Here is a 24,287-nt window from a genome sequence, read left to right on the forward strand (position 1 = left end):
ACATTAAGGGTATCACTTGATTCTATAAATATAGTGGTATATGTGGTTCCTTGGATGATATTTGACCGTGGAGGACAAAACTGGATGGCTGATTGCAACACAATAGAAAAGTTACATTAGAAATACCAAAATATAGGTTTATGATATGGATAAGCTAAATGAAAGCTGGACATCCTTGTTAAATAAATAAACTGTTGATTCAAAATTATTTGAGCACTTTTGTCAATCACAACATCAATGACAGCAGAAATTTAAAAAAAGGTGAAAGCCGTTTTTTTTCCACTGGAGCTGCACAGTAAACAATCTCTAAAGTATCCAACTTATAGACTGAGACTGTTTAAATATACATCGTCTTTTTCCCTAAACTCTTACATCTGTCCATCCTGCTGACTGCAGCTTTTGAACAATTGCAGTCTTACACAAACCTCTAAATGCTGTAAGCCTGCTGGGGTCTCCAGTGATCTATCTACTTGACAGGAAGCCAATTTGTTTTCATGAGGGCTGAGGTGAAGAACATGGTGACATGCAGATGCTTCTCAGTCGGCTGCTTGGAGCTGAAGCAGAGCTGTCTCCACTAGCAACTGCAGAGGTCATTATTTACACACAGGCATGACAGTGTGACTCTCATCAACAATAAAATACCATCTGAGTCATAGGAAAAGGAAAGGACTCCTGTGGATTTAAAATTCCAGAGGACTGTTCATGAAATGAGGATATTTGTGGTAAACATCACTTTTGTGGCCAGCGATTCATCAAAGTGCTCAGTGCTTTTAAACTTTCACAAACTGTCAAGAGCGCTTAAGTAAGTTTGAGTAATGAACCGCCGGGTCTCTCTTTGCTATCTGTTACTGACTGTGTTTGTACGTTTTTTCTTTATTGTTTTGTGTCTGCCAAGCTTCATCATCCATCTTCCTCCAGGTTTTTTACATACTCCTAAAAGCCTGCAGACAGAGACAGAACGTTGCAATCCCCTCGCAGTGATAAATCCAATCAAACAGAAACACTCTTAACTGAATGACACTCAGCTCCCCATCACCAAAAACCTAACTGGCATGTTAGTAAACAAGGAAGCTGTGATAGATAGAGAGGTTCTAACAGGGATGGAGTGGCTGGATCTTCACAATTGGGTTTCACTTTGATCAGGAGGGCTGGTTTGAGCTTGTTTCCTAGAGATATCTAGAGCGATCAAATGATAGTGGCCTCCGTTTGTGCTCGAAGATGGTGGAATAAAACCTCTGAGCATTTCTTATCATCTCGAAGGGTCATATTGGTGATTGACTATGAACCATGTTCAAGCTCCAGGAGGTAAGGACTTGTTTCTGGTGACAGTTCATCAGGCTGTAAAGTCTTGTGTCCTTACAAAAAAGACTGGCATCAAGATTTGGGATGGGCAATATATTGGTGCCAGTATTTTTTATCGGTCCAATATTTAAAAAATCTACTGATATTCTTTTAACTGTTTTCAGAAACAATTAATTTTTTAAATGTATACTTGTTCCTAAAAGTTTGGGAAGGTTATATTTAAAGTCACTGTCATTAATTGACTGTTTTCAGGTAAATGTTGTTTTTGATAGGGATACATGTTGTTCCTAATAGATCCCTGGCAATGGGGAACTAATGGTTTACAGTTATGTCCAATATTCAATTAATGGTCTGAATGCTTACAGATGTATTTAAGTTTTAAAGTGATACTTGTGCCTATGATATCCTTTGCTGTATGTTAAAAGGGTCAAATACAATGTCATTTTCCAGGAAAACAAAAGTTGTCCATTTCTAATAAAGAAACAAAAAGCAAATCTAAACTATGTGTTACTGTAGACACTTAAGTGTCAGTACCGGCAAATAACGGCTATCGCCACAGCTGTAGGGAAAATATCGGTTGTCAGTAAAATTATATCGGCCCATCCCTAGTCAAGATGTCACAACCTCAGAAGTTTGAATGTGAATTGGAATTGGCACCTTCACATCTGAGACATTTACAGGAAAAACATGGATTGTAATCTGTTTATATTCTAGGCAAAGGATGACGTTTAAGATGAGTTGATTGATGGACGTCAACAATGCAGAATTTGGCTACCACTTTTAGCAAAAGCATCTTACAGATTTTTTTACTGTCTGGATTACTTGAAGAAAAGAAAAGAGACTCAGAGCAGAAATGGAGATACTGAGACAAGTTAGTTTGTTAAGAACAAGACAAAAAACTTAAGACAAACTATGAAACCAGATTATACTCCATGTCTGAGCTGTAGAAAAACTTGTATTGATTATTTTTGTGTTTATCGTTTTCATGCCTCTGATAGGAAAGCACAGCAGGCATGTGGAAATGAATGGAGACAAGTTTTTCTTCTTTACTATTTATAACGTCTTTTTATCCTGGAATTGTGAATTAGGAATTGTGCTTCATTTGGAAACCGTATAAACGGTTAATGAAAATCGAATGGAAAGCTCAATTTTTGTCAGAAATATTTAAAAAGCATTTTACAACAGAACACAATTGCAGCACTATTTGTCACTCAGAGGTTATACCGTTCCACCATATCCCTTTCATCGTGCCACCTGTTCCACATCTGAGGCACATCCAAAGAAGAAAAGGTTATGTCACTGCAAAGCGGGCCGTTCGATAGAGCACAGGGAGCAGAAAGAGTCAAAACGGATTTTTTTTTAGAGAATTTTAGAAACATCTCATTATTGCAGACATTTTTTTTATTGTTTTCGCCATCCTCTTTGGCATTTCAACTCTCAGATGATGTCTTTGGTTTTCAGTTATGGTTCAACCCACTTTTTCGTTTTTCGGTTTCTCATAGGTGTGGCTGTGTCCACGTGTGTTCAACTTTTTATGACTCTCTTTGAAGAATTTAACACCGCCTTATGCCTTAGTCAAAAGTCCTTTTCGGGTGGATATGGGCTGTTTACGGGCAAAAAAAATCAACAAACCTGTGCGGGGCATGAAATGGCCAGCAGGAAATATCAAGGTTTTAGACCGCTCAGTGATCTCGTAGAGCGAAAATATTAATCCTCCTCTTTATACTTTGGGCGTGCTGCGGGCAACAGGTCGGCACAAAAGCATAAGTAAGGGTGAAGTAGGTTAGACGCAGACGTGTTTACACATTTTTCATTTTATCAACCCCCTGAACCCTGTACACTGCACAATAGGTCCATTAATGCTGTTCAAGTGATATGTGTACACTCCTTGCAGCATCCTGCTAGAAATTTGAAGATAAGACAGTCAGGGAGTGGTTTTTGGGCATCCTCCAAGCAATTACATATCACCTGTACACCCCGTAGACGGGGCATTTGTGCTGTCAATAAGGAGCCAGGACATGCACCTTACTAATAACTAGAGTGCGGCGTTAGGGCACCATAAGACAGCATCACTTAGGTGTCAGAACTCACAGTAGCCTAATAAATACCTCACAATGCACTTTCCACACGCACAACAATAAGATGCGACTGGTCCTCCACGGGCCCAGACAACCCAGAATCCTTCAGCACTCGTACAAGTTAACTCCCCATGGGGTTGCTTGTGACTAAGACCTTAAAGGACATTTTCATTGTTCATCTGTCTTTAATGTGATTGAAACCAAAACCAATTTTACCCATATTTAGAGGACAAGGTGTTCAATGAACTCTTCTGTGCCACTGTGATTGTATACTTGGAAAGTTGTTGCTTTTTGTTTGAAGTTGTACTTGATCTTTTTATGTTTTCCAAACATTTGTATATTTCTAATTTGTCCTAAAGCATGATGCAGCATGACTAAGGGATGTTCACTTTATTGTTATAGCAGGGATTATGACTCCTCTTTGAATGACTCGCAGGCTAATAATAGCTCTATTTTGGTTCTCTTGCTGATTCATGTGCTTGGTATAGGTCATCTCATTCCTCCTTTAGCCCTTCCATTCTCCCTGATTCAAAATTTCTTCTCATTATGCACACAAACACACACACACAGATGCATTCTGACGATGTTTCTGTCATTCCCTCTTCACGTCTAACAAACTGTGTCCCTGATGCGTCCACGCATCCTTTTTTTTCATTCCTTCTTCAGGCCTAAACTTCTGCATCTACAGCAGATTAATTTTCTGAGTGGACATCCATCTGAGTCATTTTAAGCCCAGAGCAGAATGCTGGTCACAGACCAGACGTCCCTGGCTATTTATATACGCAACCAAAATATGGGTGACAAAAAGGACAAGATGTGTAGCTCTGAGGAGCAGACTTTGTCGTAAAATTGTGCTTTTACAAAAAAACGTAAAAGAAAATATGATGTTTTTCCCGCATTTCCCAGCAGATTAAAAAGTGTACCCCCAATGAGTGGTCTATTTCAAACTTACGTCATATATCAGGCGCATTAAAGTACCACTCCAACTATACCTTTTTCCATTGTAAAATCATTCCTAGTGGTCTTTTAAATATAAATGTGCTGTTTTTAGCTAAAATCAAAACGCCTGTGTTGTTTTTAAGACATATTTTCAGACACCATTCTCACAGCTTTTTTTTTTTAAAGGCAAATATGACATCATCGATTTCACAAAGTTAAAATCGAATTGAAATGAGCGTTTTGCGATGATCATTTATAAATCCACTGTCTTCTGAAGATAAAAACATTGATGATTTATTTAAAAAATCCATGTAAAAAAATTTTGTTTGGCAAAAATTGTTCAGACGCAATGCATTGTTGTCTATATTCACCAATCTAGTGAGCATTGATGCACACTGGTTTTTCACAGAGACTTCTGGGAAGTTTGTAGGGCACTCGATTTTGGAATTGTAGATTCAGACAGCACTACAAAATGGTGAACTCACTATATAGTGCACTGTGTAGGTGTTAGGGTGGGTATTCGGACATAACCTACAATTCCAAAACCGAGTGCTCTAGATATTTCCCAGAAGTCCCTGCAAAATGCCAGTGTGCGTCAATGCTCGGAACAAATTTTGCCAAAAAATTGTATTTAAATGTTTTTTATTAATAAATCATCAACATTTTCATCTTCAGAACATAGTGGATTTGTAAATGATCGTCGCAAAACGCTTATATCAATTAGATTTTAACTTTGTCAAATCGATGCAGTCATATTTGCCATTTAAAAAAGAAAATCTGTGAGAATGGTGTCTGAATTGCTTTTAAAATTCAGGGCACTACATAGTGCCGCAATATATAGTTTTTTAGTAGTTAGGGGTAAGGGTGGGAATTCGGACACAACTGTGGATTCGGACAGCACTACAACTACAACACAACAACTGTTTGTTGATTTTTGTCGTTTTTATACTACATGAGTTATCTAGGTGAATCTTTCATATTTATTTGTGTTGAAATCAGACGGGGAGTAATTGTGACAATAGAAACATTTACCGATTGCATGCTGAGCAACTAAATAAATCAATCTTTTTTAATGAATTCAATACAAACAATTCAATTTTAAAAGAAATGTCCCGCCAAATGGTTGCTGGTTTTGCAGTATTGGCAGTTGTAACATTCTGCACTCGGTGCTAAAGTTAAATTGCGTTAAACACTGTACTTTTCACCAAAATATGCAGGTTTATTATTCTTTTTTTAAGAGTTAAACATTAAACAGAGAACATTTCAGCTTTCACTTTCCTCATTCAGTGGTTAGTTTAGAGCATACAGGCTATTGCACTAACACGAGAGATTCAAATGACTTCCAGATTTTGAAACCTTCAGCTCAAATGCTACTCACGCCTTTCAAATGCATAAAGAAATAGCGTTTGAAAGCTTGAAACTCCATCTGATTTGGGTAAATGATGACTTCACTAGTTTTTCTACATGATGCAAGCTTTTGAAACATGGGCGTGATTTTGAGTTGTACATCCTCAGAAATGAACTGATCTTGCATCAAGGAAAATGGTAACCCTCAGCTTAACCTTGAATGAGTGTTCTTCCTCTTTTCCTGCTGTTCTTAGCTCTAAGGTGCCAGTCACATACTCAGCTTTGATCAAATTGAATGAAACATAGATTTTAGTTCAGGTGCTTCAACTGCACTGAGTGAGCTTCTCTCTAAGTTTTGTATGAAAATAATCAAATCCCAGAAGGCGTTCATGAACCATTCCTTAGTCCTCCGTTCTTTGCCTTGAATCTATCTTCTCATTTGCACTTGAAAGAAAGCGACCTCTATTCCTTCTCTTGAAAAATGGACGGAGTTGGTAATGAGAGTTGTCAGTTTCCTGAGTGCTGTTTATTAACTTTGGTTTCCACCATCATGCTTTGATGTTTTCCCATACTCTTATCAGCTTATTCAAAATTTTAAAAAAGGTCCATATTTGATACATTTTCAATCATTCCGTCCATCCCTCTGTGTGTGGGCTTATCGTGAACCAGAGAAGAAAGGTTTCTAAAGCCGAGGAACATAGACCATCACCGAACAAAAAAGTTTAGTATGAAATGGATGTAAATTCAATGAGATCAATTACCAAAAGCCTAAAATCTAATGGAATCCTTTACATTTTTCCTGACCATTTTTAATGTGATGAAACAGCCAGTATCATTTTGAGATTTTTACATATGTTTCAACGTCGCCATGCTGGATCCAGACAACCTCAGTAAGCCGTGATTGGTTCGTCTATCTTTCTATGGCAACAATCTCACCGTGTGTTTGTTTGATATGCAGTCAAACTGGCATATTTTGAGTATTTATTTTTGTTTTTCCTTCTAAGAAATAAAAATGATAGTTTACCTCCAAGGCTAATGCTTTTATCACATTAAAGAGGATTTTTTTTTTAATGATGTTTGGTCAACTTTGTGTAAAATTGTAGGTGTTTTCATGGAAAGAACTGGCGGAAAAAAGTTTAAACCAACATGGTTATCACTTTATTGGCCCCATCTGGGTGGGAGGGCAACTACACCTAATCTAACATACGTTTCTAAACATAAACTTGTTATATTCTTACCCAACGAAGCCCTAGATGAGGTTTAAGAACATATTCTACTAAACCACCATTTGTTCTTTCAAATCAAATCAAACTTTAATTAAAAAATAGCACTTCTTATGCATTCTGCGCAGCTCGAAGCGCTTTAACATTAAAAACAGAAAACACACAATACTACTGTAAAAACCCAACCCACCCTTCCCACTCCCCTCCGTTAAAACATATGACCCATGGCCCCCATGTACAAAGAATAATGACTATGTAACTTTAAATAAATAAATAAATAAATAAGCAAACAAACAAGTATGGCTTTGCTCTGCTGTGAGGAAACAGTATTTGGGAATCTCTTCATACCAGGAGCCAGCCCGGCCATGGGAGCATCGCCACAGCGCCCTCCCAGACTGGGACGACACTGGGGTCCACTTTACAGCCGTGAAGCTGCAAAGTTAGACCCCAGCTGCCCCAGCAAGGGCAAGAACTGCAGCAACAACCGCTGACCAAGCCGGCAAGCCCTGGAGGAAAAGATCCCCACAAGAAACACTGGGGCTAAAATAATGATAAGATACTAAAATGAAAGACATAAGATGTAAAAACATAAAATTGAGAATAAGATGCATAAAATGAAAATAAATACATGAAATAGCCTATACTAAAACTAATAGAATAAATTAGCAGTTAAAATCAATGAAAAGCTAAATTAAAAAGGTGGGTCTTGAGCCTTTTCTTGAAAACCTCTTTTAAGATTTGCCTTTTGTTGTTGTTGTTTGCATTTTTCCTCTGAATGATTTCGCAGCATCACTCACTTTGTTAGCTGACTTACAGATCAGTCATTGCTTGCAGATATGAAATGCATCTTTCTGTGATTGCCAACACGGGCACGTTGCCACGGACAACTGATCTCAAATTATGGCATAATGAGAAATTCGAATAGTTTTAGCCAACACTGATAAGTTTAATCAGCATGTCTTGTACAAGCTGTACATCTTGCAGGGACAAACATGGCTGCAGGCTGCTCAACTGTCAAAATAGATTTCTTATTTATGATTCAGTTTTTTTTTTAATACTTGAAAGGGAAATATTTATGAAGAAACTTTTTCCGTTTGATGGTGAAATTAAATCAAAGAATATGTTACTGTTACCCCAAAATGTCATTTAGGCCTTACGTACTTTCTGCTCTATAAGACACACGTTAATGAATGGTTTGTTTTTGAACCTATGTCACAAGTAAGGTACACCAAAACAAAGCAAGACAAAAATGGCAACATCCGACTTTATTAACCACATTCACACTGAATCTAGAACTTGTTCGTATCACGCTACACGTTGGTCACGTTAGCCACGCTAGCATATGAGAATACCTGTAACTCCCAACCTTACTTGCAACACGTACAAAATCGACTGAAACCGCTTACATGATTCTGTGACTATGCGACTTTTCAACTTGTTTGCAACACGTAAAACTGACTGATAGTAACTGTAAAGTAAATGTCACTGTGACCTTGTCAGCAAGACATGGAAAAATAAGATAAAGTCCGACACATTGGCCACATTAGCGTATAATAGTGCACCTAAGACTGGAAAATATGGTAGGTTTAAAATTGCATATTTGCTTTTTTTTAGGACAGAAGTTCGTATATGTTTTGCAATTTCTAATTAAGATTTTAAAAGGGTGAAGTAGAATAGAATTATCACGTGAGATAAAAAAGTTTTTAAAGTTTTAAAAATAGTTCCAATGTAATTAATGATCTATCTTTTTTTTCAGCTATCACCTACACGCCGAGTTATAAGAAGGCCCCTCCTCCAGTTCCACCCAGAACGACGTCCAAACCGCTCATCTCCATCACAGCCCAAAGCAGCACTGAGTCTACCCAGGATGCCTACCACGACGGGAGACACCCCCGTGGAGGGGTCTGGACCGCTGATGGCCTCAGCCTGGGACTTAGCCCAGGCAGAGCCCTGTATAACTCCAACGACAGCCTGGACAGCGCCAAGGCTGTGACTATAGCGTTGGAGGCAGCTGGAGTGATGGCCGGAAAGAGACACCCATCTACTGACTCGCACAGTTCGCTGCTCACGTGTGACAAGGCCATTCTGGTGTCAAAGGCCGAGGAGTACTTGAAAACACCTCGATCATCCATCGGAATACAGGTTGGTTTCCACATGTCCCAACTCAAACCTCTGCATTGCATTTTTTTTTAATCTGAAAATATTGTTGAAAGTGCTCTCCACTCAGGGCTAAAAATAGCAAGAGTGAGTCATCTTACTGCAACCCATTAATTAGGATTCAGTTCAGGCTGGTGCAGGTTTTTGTGAATGGTTGCTCACCCCATGGTTCATTCAGTCCTTTTTGTTGTAAAACCACTGATGAGACATCTCCCGTTTAGTTCCCTTCTTTACTTTCCGTTTTACATGTTAGCCACATGCATACTAAAAACAGATAAACTAGATTAGTGCAGGAAGATGCAGGTAAATGATTTCTTTAAATTAAATGTATTTCAAAAACAGTTGATTATTCTAGTTTAAGGGTTTGAGATGTAAGAGATAAGATGTAAATTTCAAAAGCATAAAAAATGGAGCCAGAAGTTTTACCTTCAGAAAAAGACATTTACTCAGCAATAAAGTTTGTTAAATCAATAATTAATACATAAAAAATAGATAAATGATCAAGAAAAAGAAACAAAAGCCACTCTCTATTTATGATGCGTGATCACGATATGATATATGATCTACTTAGTTAAGAACAGAAGTGGCTCCCCCTTTAGTTTTTTGGGGGTTTGATGAGGCAGTCGTGCTGTTCTACAGCCCCTAGATTTATACAGAAAGGAGCTTTCCTTGGCAATAGACTATTAAAGAGTATGAGGCTGAATGTGAAAAATGTAATGTAAAGGTGAATACATTATATTTTTGAATCCAAATGATTTACAGTAGCAATCGTGTTTAAATAAATGAAATTGAATACCAGAAATCAATGTCTGTTGTTTGGTAACTAACTGTAGCCATCACAATGGAAATCTATGAAAAAATATTATCTAGATTATTTTTAATTGCATGTCCTTTTTCACACAAGTGAGCAAACTGAATATTTTATTTTTATTTTCTAAGTGCTTATAGTCCACAAAGCTCTATTTGGCGTGAAGAATTTTAAAATACTTTGATTTTTGCTAAAATACCATACAGTAGTTTACAAAGCACAACACTGAACACAATGACCAAACATTCTATAAAATATTTGATCAACAGCCTGTTTTTTCTTCGGCCTGAGTGAAATTTAGAGATGTGTTAGACATTTGGTACAACATTACACTTGGGGCCAAATCAGTTCTTTAAAATTATAATAACAGGACAAGAAAGAAATTGCAACATTTCAGGTATAAAAACAAACTTCAAAATTAAAAGTGACACAAATAACGTAAAAGCGAACCAAAAGTGAGAATTTAAGGTCGTGTCACACAGCCCTAAGTACATTTTGCGCATTTTCCACATACAAAATTTCAGTCTTTTGTGACACATATGCACTGAATTCATAAGTGTTTCTCGGATTCATCGTTGCCTGCAGATGTCTGTCGAGGATATAAGCCAACTGTTTTTTTTCTTTAATATTTTAGATGTTCAACAGTTTTGGTTGGTTGACAATTACGCAGTCTACAAGTATTTTACGGAGTTTATACGGAATCATTGCGTAAATCAAATGCAATTGTGAGTGATTTTTGCAAGACGCATACGCAAATTTGTGGCTTTCCACTAATGTCTAACGGACTTTTCACGCATGTACCACCAATGTATGGCTTTTTTATCGTGTATAGGCGCACATATCATGTTAAAATTGCACAATTGACGCTCTAAACACTGATGGATTGCATATAAACAGCAGAATAATCATGTACGGTTCATGTTCTTCGTTGTTCTCTGCGTGGTTTATTTGAACTTCCGTGGTTTTAGCGTGGTTCATTGTGATACATTTGTGAAAATTTCACGTTAAGACCAAAAATCTTTCACTTTTTCCACACACATATTCACGGATGACCAACTTTCATCCGTGCAATATGCACAAAATGGATGTATTTAGTGTGAAATGAGCCTTTACACAAGGAAAAGGGGAACTTTTAAAAACCTTCTATAATTGTTTTGTTGTTTGCTCTTTTCAATTTTCTTTTTTTTAAAGTTCTCTTTTATGATTTATTGAACGTTTTGCTTTAAACCTTTAAATGATTAAATTTACAAATAACTAAATAAACCCTAACCTGGTCTGAATTAAATTTTTTCGCTAAATACATAATATCTGGAAATAAAAAAATAAAAAACAATTGGGATCAGTTTCAAGAGTACCCGCTTGCTTTTTTTTTTCCCCAGATGACATTAAAATGTCCATCAGTTGAAAATTGATTTCACAACCAAATTACAGTAAAGACATTGACTGCTGGATGTTGCCTCCAGGGTGTCATTTTGTTAATGAATGTTTCCTTCAAAGGCGATTGATCCTGCTGCACATGCTGCTGCGTATCATTGCAGGAAGTTTCTCTCATACAGAAAATCTCCTCAAATATTGTCCAATATTTGAGGGGAAAAAAGTGTTTGTTCTATGACAGTTCTTAGAAAGGAGATATGCCAGAAACAGTTTCTCTTTTATAAATATATGAAAGCATCGGTTTAATTTAAAATCATTCACAAACATAGAATAACCAGAACATTAAAACTTTGGTCAACAGAAGTTCTAAATCTAAAACCGAACATTTTATCATTTTTATTTGGGAATTTCAAGTTCTAAAAAGGCTCCAGATGAGAAAAAATGGCAGCCTTCAACAAAGCCAAAAAAAGAATTATTTAGTACAATAAAAAAAAAAACAAAGAGTGAGCTCCAACAACTGAAGCGTTTGAAGCTCCAGCTGCACTTCCAGCTGATTAACTTACTGCCTGCCCAGTGGGTCAAACAACATGGAGATCAACAAGAAGAGTCACTGATGCACACATGGAATTATGCTGATTTGTTACTCATAGCATCTGATGAGTTATTTTATAGGTAAGACAACTGCAAATAAAGCTAAAATAAAAAAAAGCTCTTCTTCTGATGATCCACCTGGTTTTGGGTCAGAAGTTTCCAAAAAAAAGACTGCTGTTCAGCCATCACATATCCATCCTCTGCACTTCTCTCTGTATAAATAATACCTCTAATGATAAAAAACACTATGCAGACTGAATGGAGCAAAAATAATTTGTTTATTCAGATCATTGCCCGTGCCATGAATCCATTTCCAGCTGCCTGTGTGCAGCTATCATTGATGCATGTCAAACCTTAGCTTCAGAAACGCAGGAAGGCAGGCTGCATTCATAATGTAGCTTTAAGTTTAGTGACTTCCGTGCAGAGAGGCTTGCTGGAGTGTTTTTTTTTTTTCAATTTTACCTCAGTCACTAAGCTGTTTTTTTTATCCTCCTTTATAAATTAACAATTTATGATTATTTATTGTTTTCAAAAGGCAGCCAAACCAGGACATGCAGAATATAATCAGATATTTTATTGAGTTGTGACTTGCAACCTCATTTTATCTCCATAACTCATTTAATCACATTTTTTTTTTAGATTAGTTATCCGTATGTACACAACACGTGTTGCCCCGCGCCGTGCTACAGATTTTGGGGGTTGTCCGGGCCCATAGAGGGTTGTAGGCAGAAGCGGCCACATCGTAAAGGAAGCGCAGGTGGGTCTGACAGTTCATAAAAATGGAATGTACGATTGCGAGTGGTAGGTGTATGGGGAATTATTTGTAAGTAACTCACACTTATGACTTACGGGAGATGCAATCGTCTTTATGGTGTCCTTGGGCTGCACTCTGGTCGTTAGTAAGGTGCGTCACGTGTACTGGCTCGTTCCTGACCTTACTGCTGCATGCACATGGTGGGCAGCTGCTTTGGAATTCCCAGTAGAAAGCCAGTAGGATGTCCATACAAACTATGCTCTTGTTGTCTTATTTCTCCATTTCAAACAGTCAGGTTGCACGCTTATCACTTCAACAGGACCAACGCTTCCCTTACATAGAGCGTAGGATTTTTGGAGAGTTTGAAAAAACAAAAATTCCATATGGCACGCTCATGTCTCACCTACCTACTTACCCTTACGTATTGTTTAAGTGTTCACTACAACCTGTGAGAATTAAAAATAGGTCACAAATACAACTGCCACTGTGCAAATCTTCAAGACTTCATGCCGCTGCCCGATTCTTGGAAAATCGAAAGATATGATTGTAGACAGCCGTCTGGCGTCAGGGGAGTACGCTATTATGAAATCGGGTGAAATTGACCCCCACAGGGTGGTGGCAGCCGGATCACCAGCCAGCAGCAGCCCTGATTGGACGATGTGTAAATGTATCCAGACAGCTGCCGTCCATATCAAGTGCCACCCGCCGGCAGCCCGAAAAGTAGGCTATTCTGCAAAACGGATCATTCGCGACTCAGATTCTTCTTCACCCTTCTTGTGCACGTTGCTCTCCTTCTATAAGAAGTGCAGAAAGTACAATGTTCTGTCTTCTTCTCAGCATCAACTGTAGTTTGTCAATATTCAGGTCTCGGTGTTACTGTGGTGCTATCAACACCATGATGAGTTTTGTGCAGTTTCAATGCCGTCTCCCCATTTGGAGCAACACTGACCGGCATTGACGTCTGGTCATCGCCAGTCATTTTGGGGACCCTCCTATCAGTTAATTATTGCACCGCTGCCTTCCTGCCATCCGCCTGTCACTGGGCTGCCACCACGCAACCTCCAAATGTGCCCCGGGTGACCAAAAAAATAGTCCGGTTTCCTTAAAATTTTTACTTTTCTTAAAACCTTCCTGGCACGACAAATTGCGACTGCCGCCTCCAGATTAAAAATGCCGCTGTGCAGCCACCTGCCAAATTAGCTAAAAAACTTGCATTTAGGTCACTGTGCAGCGCCACTTTGGGGTTTGTATCTACCATAGCCTTGATATTTCGTGTGGCCGTCTACGTGCCCCGTACAAGTTTGCCCATTCTTTGCCAACAAAAAAAAATCCACCCTCAAGGGCAGATGGGTCATAGGCACTATTTGACAGATACTGTACATGTAGTTTGTCTTACTCACCTTCACACGAACCTCCACTTCCCCTTCTAATCTTTCACTTCTTTTGTTTTTTGAGAGTCCAGGTCACTAGTCTGACATTTTTCCTCTAAATCAATTGCTTTAAGCTGATGGAAAATTCCCCACTCGCTGATTACGAACATTTTCTTGGATATACAACAAAAAAATGTCACGTTTCTTAAATAAACAAAATGTACGTTTCTTTAATGCACCTTCAGGATTTGATGCTTTCATTAAAGTTTCTCATTTATAACAATATTGTGCCATATAGGAGGCACCTCTTTAGACATTGATTTTTACCTGAAAGCTGCAACCTCATCATAATACTTAAATAATTAGTACTGTAATGAACCTTAATTAGCCTGGTCTAGTATTGATTTGTTTGTCAGCACATCCAACCTTGTGCACTTGTCTTAGTTTTAACTGTAAGGATGTTTGTCCCTGTTTTGATGCAGCATTTGCTCCATCACAAACTGAGAAACACTTGTAATATGTTTTAGAAAAAAGAGATTTTCAAACTCCAAACAGAGTGATCTGGGAAAAAGTCACCAGGTGGTGTTTGTGTGCGTTGGCTGTGAGGCACAGTGGCTCTGTTTATCGTTTTGCTGATGCTCACAGTTTCCACACCTGTGTTGACACCCTGACTGTGATCACTGACGCAGCATGTGAGCACACATGTGTGGGTTTGTGTGTGCAGCCACACATCAGTTTTCCTCATTGCATCACATTCCAGCGTTTTTGAACGATGTTCTCATGTGTGGAGGTCGCCTCAGCTGCTGCTACAACAAGAACTGTGGAAAAAGTGGAGATTTTTGTAATATTCAGTATTTTGTCACACAGTTGGGATTGACTTTGCCTCAATAGAAGCAAAAAAAACAGAATTTAATACTTTCCCAGTATTACATAAAACAAGATATCCTAATGGTTTTAAATTGGCTGTGTTGCTAAATTTCTAAATGAGTCTGAATTTGAATTCATGTGATTATAATGCAACTCAACTTGCAGTTTGGTAGATTTAAAAATTATGAATTCCCTTTTAAATTTCCTTTCCAAAAACTGTCTTTTTTTAACTTGAAATTTGAAATCTAACAGAGGAATTTCGTTGACAAAATTATAAATCCCAACGTTAAAACTACCACTATTGCTTCCACCCAGAAAAATTTTAAAAATCATTAAAAAAATAAAGAGAATTTTGTGTGGTGAAAAGTACAGATTAATAAAATATACTACCATAATACAGTAGCCTAGTACGTTTGAATTTCATAACTCGTTTAAAACGAATTTACTAAAGAAGTTTACATTTTTCAAAGGGTTGCAGTCATGTCCGTAGCTCAGAAGTATGTTTAAATATCTTTATAATATTGGTTGAATAAATATCAACTTCTTGTATTAGTTTTTAGTGGGCTGTTGATGTTTTCAGTGACTGACAACAAATGAGGTGCTGTCAGGATTTGTAGTTTTTTGAAGACCCAAATGCAGGAACTCAAGAATGGAAACTGGATTTAATAAAGACATTTTTAAAACTATCAAAAAGAACATGAAGTCTGACTAATGTCAGAGGTAACTGTAGGAAAACAGACAGCCAACCATCCATATACAGACACTGAACCCCCTTTTGGGGTCATGGAGTTGCCGGAGCCTATCCCAGTTAACCGGTGAATCATCTTTTTGGGCTGTGGGTGTTCATGCATGCTTACAAAGACTTTTCATTGGAAGTGGCCGCTGGAAAGCAAGTTACAGAGGGCGGTGTGAACGTACCTTCACGCTGAAGCAAACCTATAACCACCATGAATAATGTGGGGTATCTGTGTGTTGCCCAAGGTTTTCACAAGAACAGGCTGGTTCCAAATGCAGCAGGTTCATTACCTAAGCTAAATGTCCACAAAGCTAAATCAGGGCCAGGCAGGCAGGAGTCGATGAGAGGCATGAAAGCATCAGAGGAGAGAGCAGGTAAGTCAGGATCCAGACGAGAGTCAGGGCAGGCAGCAGGCAAACAGAGTCAGACACAGGGTTAGGCGACAGAAGATCGGGTCCACACAATGCTCAGTGAGGGTGGCAGGGTGGGACATCAATACTTCACACTGAGCTTCACTCAGTGCATTGCTTGAGTAGAAAGTGCTTGATTGAATGAATGAGAATCAGGTATGCGGCATCCAGGAAGTGTGTGCTAGGGTTGTAGGGAGCTGTAGTTAGGTTAGAACTTAGGGGGGGGGGGGGGGGGGGGGGGGCAGAACTCTTACTTCTGACATAAGGACATTTGGACACATGGGCGGCGGGCAACTTTCCGACTGCTCCACCTCTGCACTTACTGTCGCCGCCCTTACTGTGAGGTGAAGGCACTAACCCCTTCGCTACCGTGCAGTCAGCATGCAGAAGAGCATGACTTAAACATAGTAAAAGTAAAAAGCATTGACCTGTATTCAGGATACTGCAGTGCACCTTTTTTCTGATGTTATTACATCCAAATACAGCACCAGAGATTTCATGTGTTACATGATTGGCTGGTGGTATTACATTCTTAGCTCAAGAAGTATAAAATCTCACCTAAAGGAAAGACATTCATGTTTTTGTCTCCTAACCAATCCCAGGATTCTGTACTTTAAGCTGAATCTGACTTGAATGTGCTAAATGGGCCAAAACATTTAATCTGAATTGATTTATAGGCTAAATAATGCACAAATGAATAGGTATTGATGGAGGGCATGAATGTTGTAAAGTAGGTGGATGAAGGACACAAAGGCTGCTTTGTTAGGGTGCAGTTTGGCAAGTCTCTTATCAGGAAAGCCCGACTTTTGTTTGCAGACTGTTGCTGATCAGGTTAGAATGAAAGCAAGTACAGTGGGCATCAAAGGAAAATAGACTAATGTGGCAAAATATGACAAAGTGAGACTCCAACCAACACAAAAGGACTGATGGTGGGCTATGGCGGGAAATGAATGGGAACTTCAGTCAAAGAGGGAGTTGAGTGAGAGAAATGAAACAAGGGGGAGATGAGAAAACGGAGGGACAACAGCTGGATGTGATCGAAAAGCAAGGCAAAAGGAAAAACACGGACACGTTTTTCATTTTCAGCTCTTAAATCATGTGGCTCCAGAGAGAATAGCGGACAGCCATAAAAAGAGACTGTAAGAACTGGATGTGCTCCGGGATCAGGTTTATCACTCGGCATGAGCTTCCTGGATCATCATCAATCTTTCTTCCTTCCTCTCCAATTATATTCATGTATAATACGGCTTTTGTCACGTGTGTGGTCCCTCAGCTGTCAATATCTGCAAACATCAATCTATACTAGTCAAATTAAAGTGCTAAATGTGGTCTTGGATGTTTTTGAGGCCAGCTTATGCTGCTTTTTTTTTCCTTTCTTTCTTGGAAACAGTGCAAGTGTGATTAATATGAAAATGATAATGAGGTCTTATCAGTAGTAAATTATCAAGCAAATAAGACAGAAAATGTAAACCAGCTTGTAAATGTGTCTGCTGTGGGGTTTTTTTGTGGCTTTTGACACATGAAAGCTGGAATAAAAACCAACTTGCTGCTACATTTTTTGTTTTTTTTCTTCTTTTTTTTATGAAGCTGCATACTTTGGTTGATTAGGTCTTGAAAACCAATAGTGCATCAAAAAGCAATCAAGATTTTAGACCATCTGCTGCCTTTTTATGGTCTGATCTACACAAATGCACATTTTCTTAAATCTAATCTAGGATACTTTCACATGTATTCTTAAATTAGATATCCATCTTCTAAATCTCGGGGTCACAGGGTTGCTGGAGCCAGTCCATTGAAAGGCCACACACTCACATGCATACGTTGAGAACAATTTAAGATAAGATAAGATAAAGATACTTTATTGATCCCAGCTTGGGAAATTCAGTTGTTGCAGCGTCGGCGTTAGGCTCAAGATACAAACTTACACACAATAGATGACAGAGAACCAGAACAATCAATCGGAAAGAAACATCAGTGAATTAGAACAGTCAGATTGCATGCCACATCAGGAGAGAGAAAATAGACGGACCATAAATGACTTTATCTATTGCACATGGATGACAAGTTATAGAGTCCAATGGAGTGAGGTATGAAAGATCTCCTGAAGCGGTTTGTGTGACAGCGAAGCTGCCTTAGCCTGTTGGAGAAGGAGCTCCGCTGACCATCCAGTACAGGATGGAGAGGATGCTCAGGATTATCCATGATGGATACCAGTTTATTTAAAGTCCTCCTCTCCATCACAGATTCAAACGTGTCCATTTTGCAACCAATTACAGAGCCAGCTCTTCGGATCAGTTTGTTCAGTCTATTACTGTCCCTAGCCGATATGCTGCCCCCCCAGCAGACCACCGAGAAGAACAGAGTGCTGGCCACAACAGACTGGTAGAATATTTCAAGCATCTTGCTGCACACGTTGAAGGACCTTAGCCTCCTCAGGAAATGGAGTCTGCTGCTGGCCTTCTTATACACAGCAGGGCTGTTGCTCTTCCAGCTCAGTCTGTTGTCGATGGTTACTCCCAAGTACTTGTACTCCTCTACCTCTGCCACCTCTCTGCCAAAGATGCTGAGAGGCTGGGAAGCTGGTGGTTTCTTCCTGAAGTCCATCACCATCTCTCTGGTCTTTTCCACATTCAGCAGCAGGTTGTTTTCTCCAGACCATCTCACAAATTTATCCACAAGATCCCTGTACTCCTCCTCCCGCCCACCATTAATGCAGCCAACAACAGCAGAGTCATCAGAGAACTTCTGAAGATGGATCACCAACTAACCAATAAAGCATGTCTTTACACTGTGGAAAGAAGCTGGAGTTCCCGGAGAAAACCCATGCATGCAAACTCCACACAAGACCAGTCCACCTCAGAAGGTCGCAGGTTCAGTGCCCGACTTGCTCGCCCATGAGTCCCTGGGCAAAACAGTGAATCCTAAATTGTATTGTTTGCCGGTGGAGCCACCATCAGTGTGTGAATGTGTGGGTTTTCATGACTATAAAGCGCTTTGGGCCTTCAAGGAAGGTAGAAAACAAGTGTTATATGAGTATACGTCATTTTTACATCATTAACATGAAAGAGACTGTTAGGAATAATTAGAAACAGAATAGTTAGAAACTCCCTTCTACTTTTTATTACGCTAACTTTTACTTTTTATTACACTAATGATTTAAACTTGATTCACTATGTATTATCATCTCAAAATCATATTACATTTGAAGACAGCACAGCCAAGCTATTTTTCTCACAGTTTCTCCTCATACTCCCTTTTTCTGTGTGTGTGTGATGCCTCAGAGATATCTCCATTGCGACCTTGGAGCTTCTCTCCAGCAGCAACCTGTGGGTGTGATTTTCACATCATTGTCTATCGGGTGATCTTCTGAATATGCAAATGCAGGGTTTATATACCAAGCCCATTTTCCTGTTTTCTTTGTTCAGACTTTGAGCTCCGGTGTTCGGACTTTGATGCAGCAACCCTGTTCATCTGTCTGTAACCCTTCGTACAAATTTGTGCCTTTGTGCGGAGTACATCTTCACTGAAGCTAAGTTTTGTCTCTGAGTCATTATTCATTCATTTTTGTGTGCAGGAAGCTGAAGGGGAACAAACCAATCTAATTTACCTATTTTACAGTCCTGTTTAGAATCTCCAGTTTCCTCACATTTGGTCCTTCGAAGCGGAGTTTCTAACTATTATGTTTCTAATTATTCCTAACAGAGAAATCCAAACCTTTGACGCGCTCGTACTCGGTTATGCTCAGCATTTATGTTATTTTGCCATGTTTATCACTTCAGAGCTGCAGACGATACATGCACAAGTCTGATGACAGCTACATTGAAAGACCAACTCCGATTAAAATCATGTTTTTGCTATTTTTTACATGTTCTTGTAGCATGTTTCTCATGATGGAGGCCATGTACAATGAAAATTGCATTTCTGAGAATTTTTTTATTCAAATTGTTGTGAGTCTGAGCTGGCATCTGACTCACAATTGTTCGGCGGGTTAGCTGCTTGCCATTTCCGTTTCACCGCTAATGTTACCTTGGGGGTGCAAGGGGTTGTAAGTTAGCAGGAGAATGTGTGAATAGAAAGCTCTCAGCAACGGGGAAGGGAAGAGGAGGCGGACTGACTCCAACAGTCCTGCTCACAGCTCAGAGGTAAATTTCTAATGAACTCCTGCCACTCTGCAGAAATTATGACCTAGAAAAACGACAGGTTTGTCAATTTTGGCTTAAAAATGGCATAATACTTATAAAAAAAAACACCGGGAACACTTAAAAAAGATGATCTGAGTGGGATTTTAAGTTTAACTCGAAATTTAACATTAAGATCTCCAGTGTGAATGCATAGTTATTAATTTCATCAAACTATGAAAGAAAAAAAGCCTAAAATATATGTTATTGTTTATCATATTATTTCCTGGAGTTTCTGTCTAAACTCCACACAAAGGAGTCTTTCAGTTTTCCACTGCAGCCTCCATAAATCACAGTGTTTACTCTGTGACATGCTGTGTAAAGTTAAGTTGCTTTGTTCAGTCCCAACCCAATAAAGCCAAAAACACTGGGGAATGGTAGCTCACATAATGAGAGCCAGTCTTGTTCTGTGTCATCTCTCCCACATTAGGTGGAAACGGCCACAGACTCTGAGGCTGAAAGCAAAGGCTCACCGGAGTACCACTCTGTGGGGATCCAAGTAGAGGACGACAAGAAAGGGTGAGCTAATGACTGTAATTCCGGCTTTGAAGTCAGATCTGGCTCTCATGAAAGTTATCAGAGCACTCATTCCTCATTTTGTGTACATTTGTTTTGCTCCTCAGACAGGGGAGGTTCAAGCGCTCCAACAGTGTGACCGCCGCTGTGCAAGCAGACCTGGAGTTGGAGGGTTTTCCCACCATGGAGGACAAAGGCCTGCAGTTCGGCGGGGGCTTCCAGCGCCACTCGGAGCCCAGCACGCCCACCCAATACGGGGCAGTGAGGACGGTTCGCACGCAGGGGCTCTTCAGCTACCGCGATGACTACCGCACACCTGCAGAGCCGCCCAGTCCTCGGGAGACCACCAGCGAAAACACTTGGCAGCTGGAGCCCCCCTCCCCTCGAGAGAGCAACTCCTCACCTGGCGAGTCGGGAAGGGTGTCCCCATCCCTGCGGAGGGACGGGAGCTGGTTCATGCAGCTGCTCCACAACGAAACCAAGAAGATGGAGGGATGGTGTAAAGAGATGGAAGCGGAGGCCGAGGAGAACGACCTGTCCGAGGAGAGTGAGTGTTCTGGCTCAAACACAGGCATCTGCCTGAACAGACGGAGCTGTGTCTGACACGCTGGTGTGCTTTATTCAGTTCTAGGTAAAATCCGGAGTGCAGTCGGAAGTGCTCAGCTGCTCATGTCGCAGAAATTCCAGCAATTCTATTGGCTGTGTCAGCAAAACCTGGTGAGACATGATGACGCAAAAGGATTCATTTCTTCTTTCTGTGCCTACAATCATACTTATCCAATGTGTTTCCTTAAGCTGAAAGAGGCTTAAAACACAAAATGTCAAAGGGCCTATACCAAGAGTTAGCAGCGTTTATGACACGAACATTCAAAATGTTCTCCATAACAACTGTGCCATCACCAACCATGCTGTGTACTCTAATACAAAGGGATACAAAAACATTTCCAAAATACCTGATATATTTTTTAACTCACAAACAGAAAGTCAAATACCGTTTTAAGCAGATTTTGACATCAACTCAAAAAAGGCTTTTCATTACAACATTGCACAAGGAAAATAGGTCAAAGATTTTTAGTTGTTCTAAACCAAAAGTACTGCATTTGTGGTATGTCATACCTACAGCAATAGGATTGAATACGTCAGAACAAAATACCATCAATATTCTCATCAGACTCAAATTGAAGACCTATAGCTGCCTCCATCAGAATGAAGGTGAACTCCCTGGAAACATTTGTAATCATAAAAAAACCTTCAGCAGTTGCAATCAAAGGTTTTCCGTCTCGTTCATTGAGACTCACAGCGGTATAGGGGTTTGGCAGTCGCTGGTTCAAATCCCAGCTGGGTCCTTTCTGTGTAAAGTTTGCATGTTTTCCTCTAGGCACTCCAGAGTCATTGCATGGTTCAGGGAACATGCTACATGCGTCCTGGTAAACACTGTAAATAAAAGTTGGCTCCCAGTTGACACATGTGGTCGAAAAATCCTCGTCGTGGTGAGCGTCTTTTTTTTTTGCCTTTAGTGGTGATATGTCTCTCCTGAGGGCAGAAGAAACCTTCACAAACACCAGTTGCCCTCTTACAGAGCAGAGCGTCACAAGTTTTTATTTTTTATGTGACATTTATCGAGCCAGGCACCCAAGATTTGAAACCAAGTTACTGTGTGCTTATTGCAGATAATGTTGTTTTTCACAGCATGCAACGGCAACTGCACTTTTTTAGGCTCTGTGGGAATTGCACAGAGATTAGACGCACTCAACCAGCCGTATAAACCCAGTCAGGTACTTCCTCCAGCTGAAGCAGATGTTTATTCTGCTACTTTCTGATCCAACAACCCAGACAACATAAAATCTATGTGCACCTATATGTTAATTCACATTTTTGTCTTTTATTTGTTGAAGGTTAAGGATTTTGGAAGCTTCTGATCTGTTTTTGACTGTAGAGAGTCTGCTTTTAAATGCTTCAAAGACCGTGGATTGCCTCTCCGGGATTTAACACACTCACTGACAGTTCCAGCTTAGCACAAGCAACACACATCTGCCAGCTCAGGATATTTGAAACCTTGAAAAAACACGGAATTTACTTTTCCGGGTCGGAGTTAAAGCTGATGAGTGCCTTCAGTCGCGCTTAGCTTTCACAATGCTTCAAATCTGTCTCCTCACCAAACCCAAGTTCCACAATCCGATAACTTTTTTTTCCCCCATATAATATTTAGTTAATGTTACATCCGCATATCTTCGGGTTTCACTTTGTTACTGCCACTATAAAAGGAGGATTTTAGATGATGTGCCTGCAGAGACATTCTAGAGAAATGAAAAGTAATGCAATAACTCGTCTATGAGCGTAGCAGGAAAATGCCACCTGCCGAGATGCTACTGTAAATCCATGAGACCATCAAACAGCTGCTGCCTTCAAAAGCCACATTATCTAAATGTCACAAAGCTTTGACTGCAGGGATCTCTGTATTTAGCTGTGTCACTGATGTTCTGTCAAGGCGGGTGAGCAGATGATAAAATCTAAGGAGTGATAGTTGAAATCAGGTTCTGTCAAATATTTGCAGAGAGAAAACAAAACAGAACAAAAAAGTCCTATGAAGAGTGTGGCGTTTCAGTTATTCTGCATTCCGTGCTCCATTAAGAAGCTTCACATTTGATAAAAATGGTGTTAAGCTCGCATAGTTTAGTGTTTTAGCTCATCAGCCTGTCTCCACCACTGGAGGACCCTGATAAGTCATTCAAAGATTAATTTCACTTTAGGTGGTCAGCATCAAAAAAATGGTTTTGCATTCTTTTTCAAATCATTCCAAAAGTTTTGTCAATCTAATCCAATTTCAAAACACTTTGTTTTTTTAATGGGACTGCCTGATTTATAACGAGGTGGAGAAGAAAACGGAATGCATTCATGAAAATGTGAACTCCTTAAATCCTGCAAGAAGCAGTTTTAAAGACAATAGAGCCTCCCTCAATCTGATGTCGTCCTCGTTTCGGAACCACAGAGAGGAATAGGAGTGAACTGACAAAGACGGTTTATTTCTGACCTCTTTCGTCAAAGTCTGTTCTCCACTGTGAATTGTTTCAATGGTATCATTCAACAGCAGCCTCTCTAGCATCCACGGCTGTTTCGGTTGGTCTGTTAAGGACATCTAGTGGATCTAAACTGCACTGCAATGACAGGAATTTAAATCTTGTAGGACCCCAGTGCCATGCCCCGACCCACCTCTCAGGACCTGGCTGGATTCTGGGACCTGCTCCAGCTCTCCATCGATGACGTCAGCATAAAGTTCGATCAGCTGCAGCAGATCAAGAACAACGGCTGGAGGCCCGTGGACAGCCCAGAGAAGAAGGTCAGGAGGTTCCTAGATCAGGAGTGGACAAACTTTTTGACTCGTGGGCCAGAAAGGGTTCTAAAATATGACAGAAGGGCCCAACAAAGAGCAGATCAGTGGCGTGTTTTGGTAATCCACCTCATAAGAGAATGAAATACCATAAAATCTGGACAAAGACAAGCTTTAATTTTGATTGAAAATGAATTTATAGATTTTAAACAGAACATTTTGGTGTTTTTATTTCGAAACTGTGACTTTTGTTCTCATTGCAGTGCCTATAGCTCCAATGGATTGATGTCCCTCAGTTGAATTTCAAAC

The 24,287-nt window shown here is 39.7% G+C and overlaps 1 protein-coding gene across 7 annotated transcripts in view; it reads left to right on the forward strand.

The window, feature by feature from the left end:
• Positions 1-24,287, forward strand: part of dlgap2a (discs, large (Drosophila) homolog-associated protein 2a) — a 197,702-nt gene that overhangs the window by 166,954 nt on the left and 6,461 nt on the right. For all 7 annotated transcript variants that reach the window (XM_020713719.3, XM_078941052.1, XM_078941053.1 and 4 more), the window contains 5 exons: positions 8,646-9,031; positions 20,565-20,653; positions 20,758-21,197; positions 21,276-21,367; positions 23,835-23,987. In XM_020713719.3, the coding sequence (XP_020569378.1) occupies positions 8,646-9,031; positions 20,565-20,653; positions 20,758-21,197; positions 21,276-21,367; positions 23,835-23,987 (1,160 nt within the window). The remainder of the gene's footprint in view (positions 1-8,645; positions 9,032-20,564; positions 20,654-20,757; positions 21,198-21,275; positions 21,368-23,834; positions 23,988-24,287) is intronic.

This window comes from Oryzias latipes, chromosome 22, assembly GCF_053564925.1.
Source record: "Oryzias latipes strain Hd-rR chromosome 22, Olatipes_Hd-rR_3.1".
Taxonomy (NCBI): domain Eukaryota; kingdom Metazoa; phylum Chordata; class Actinopteri; order Beloniformes; family Adrianichthyidae; genus Oryzias; species Oryzias latipes.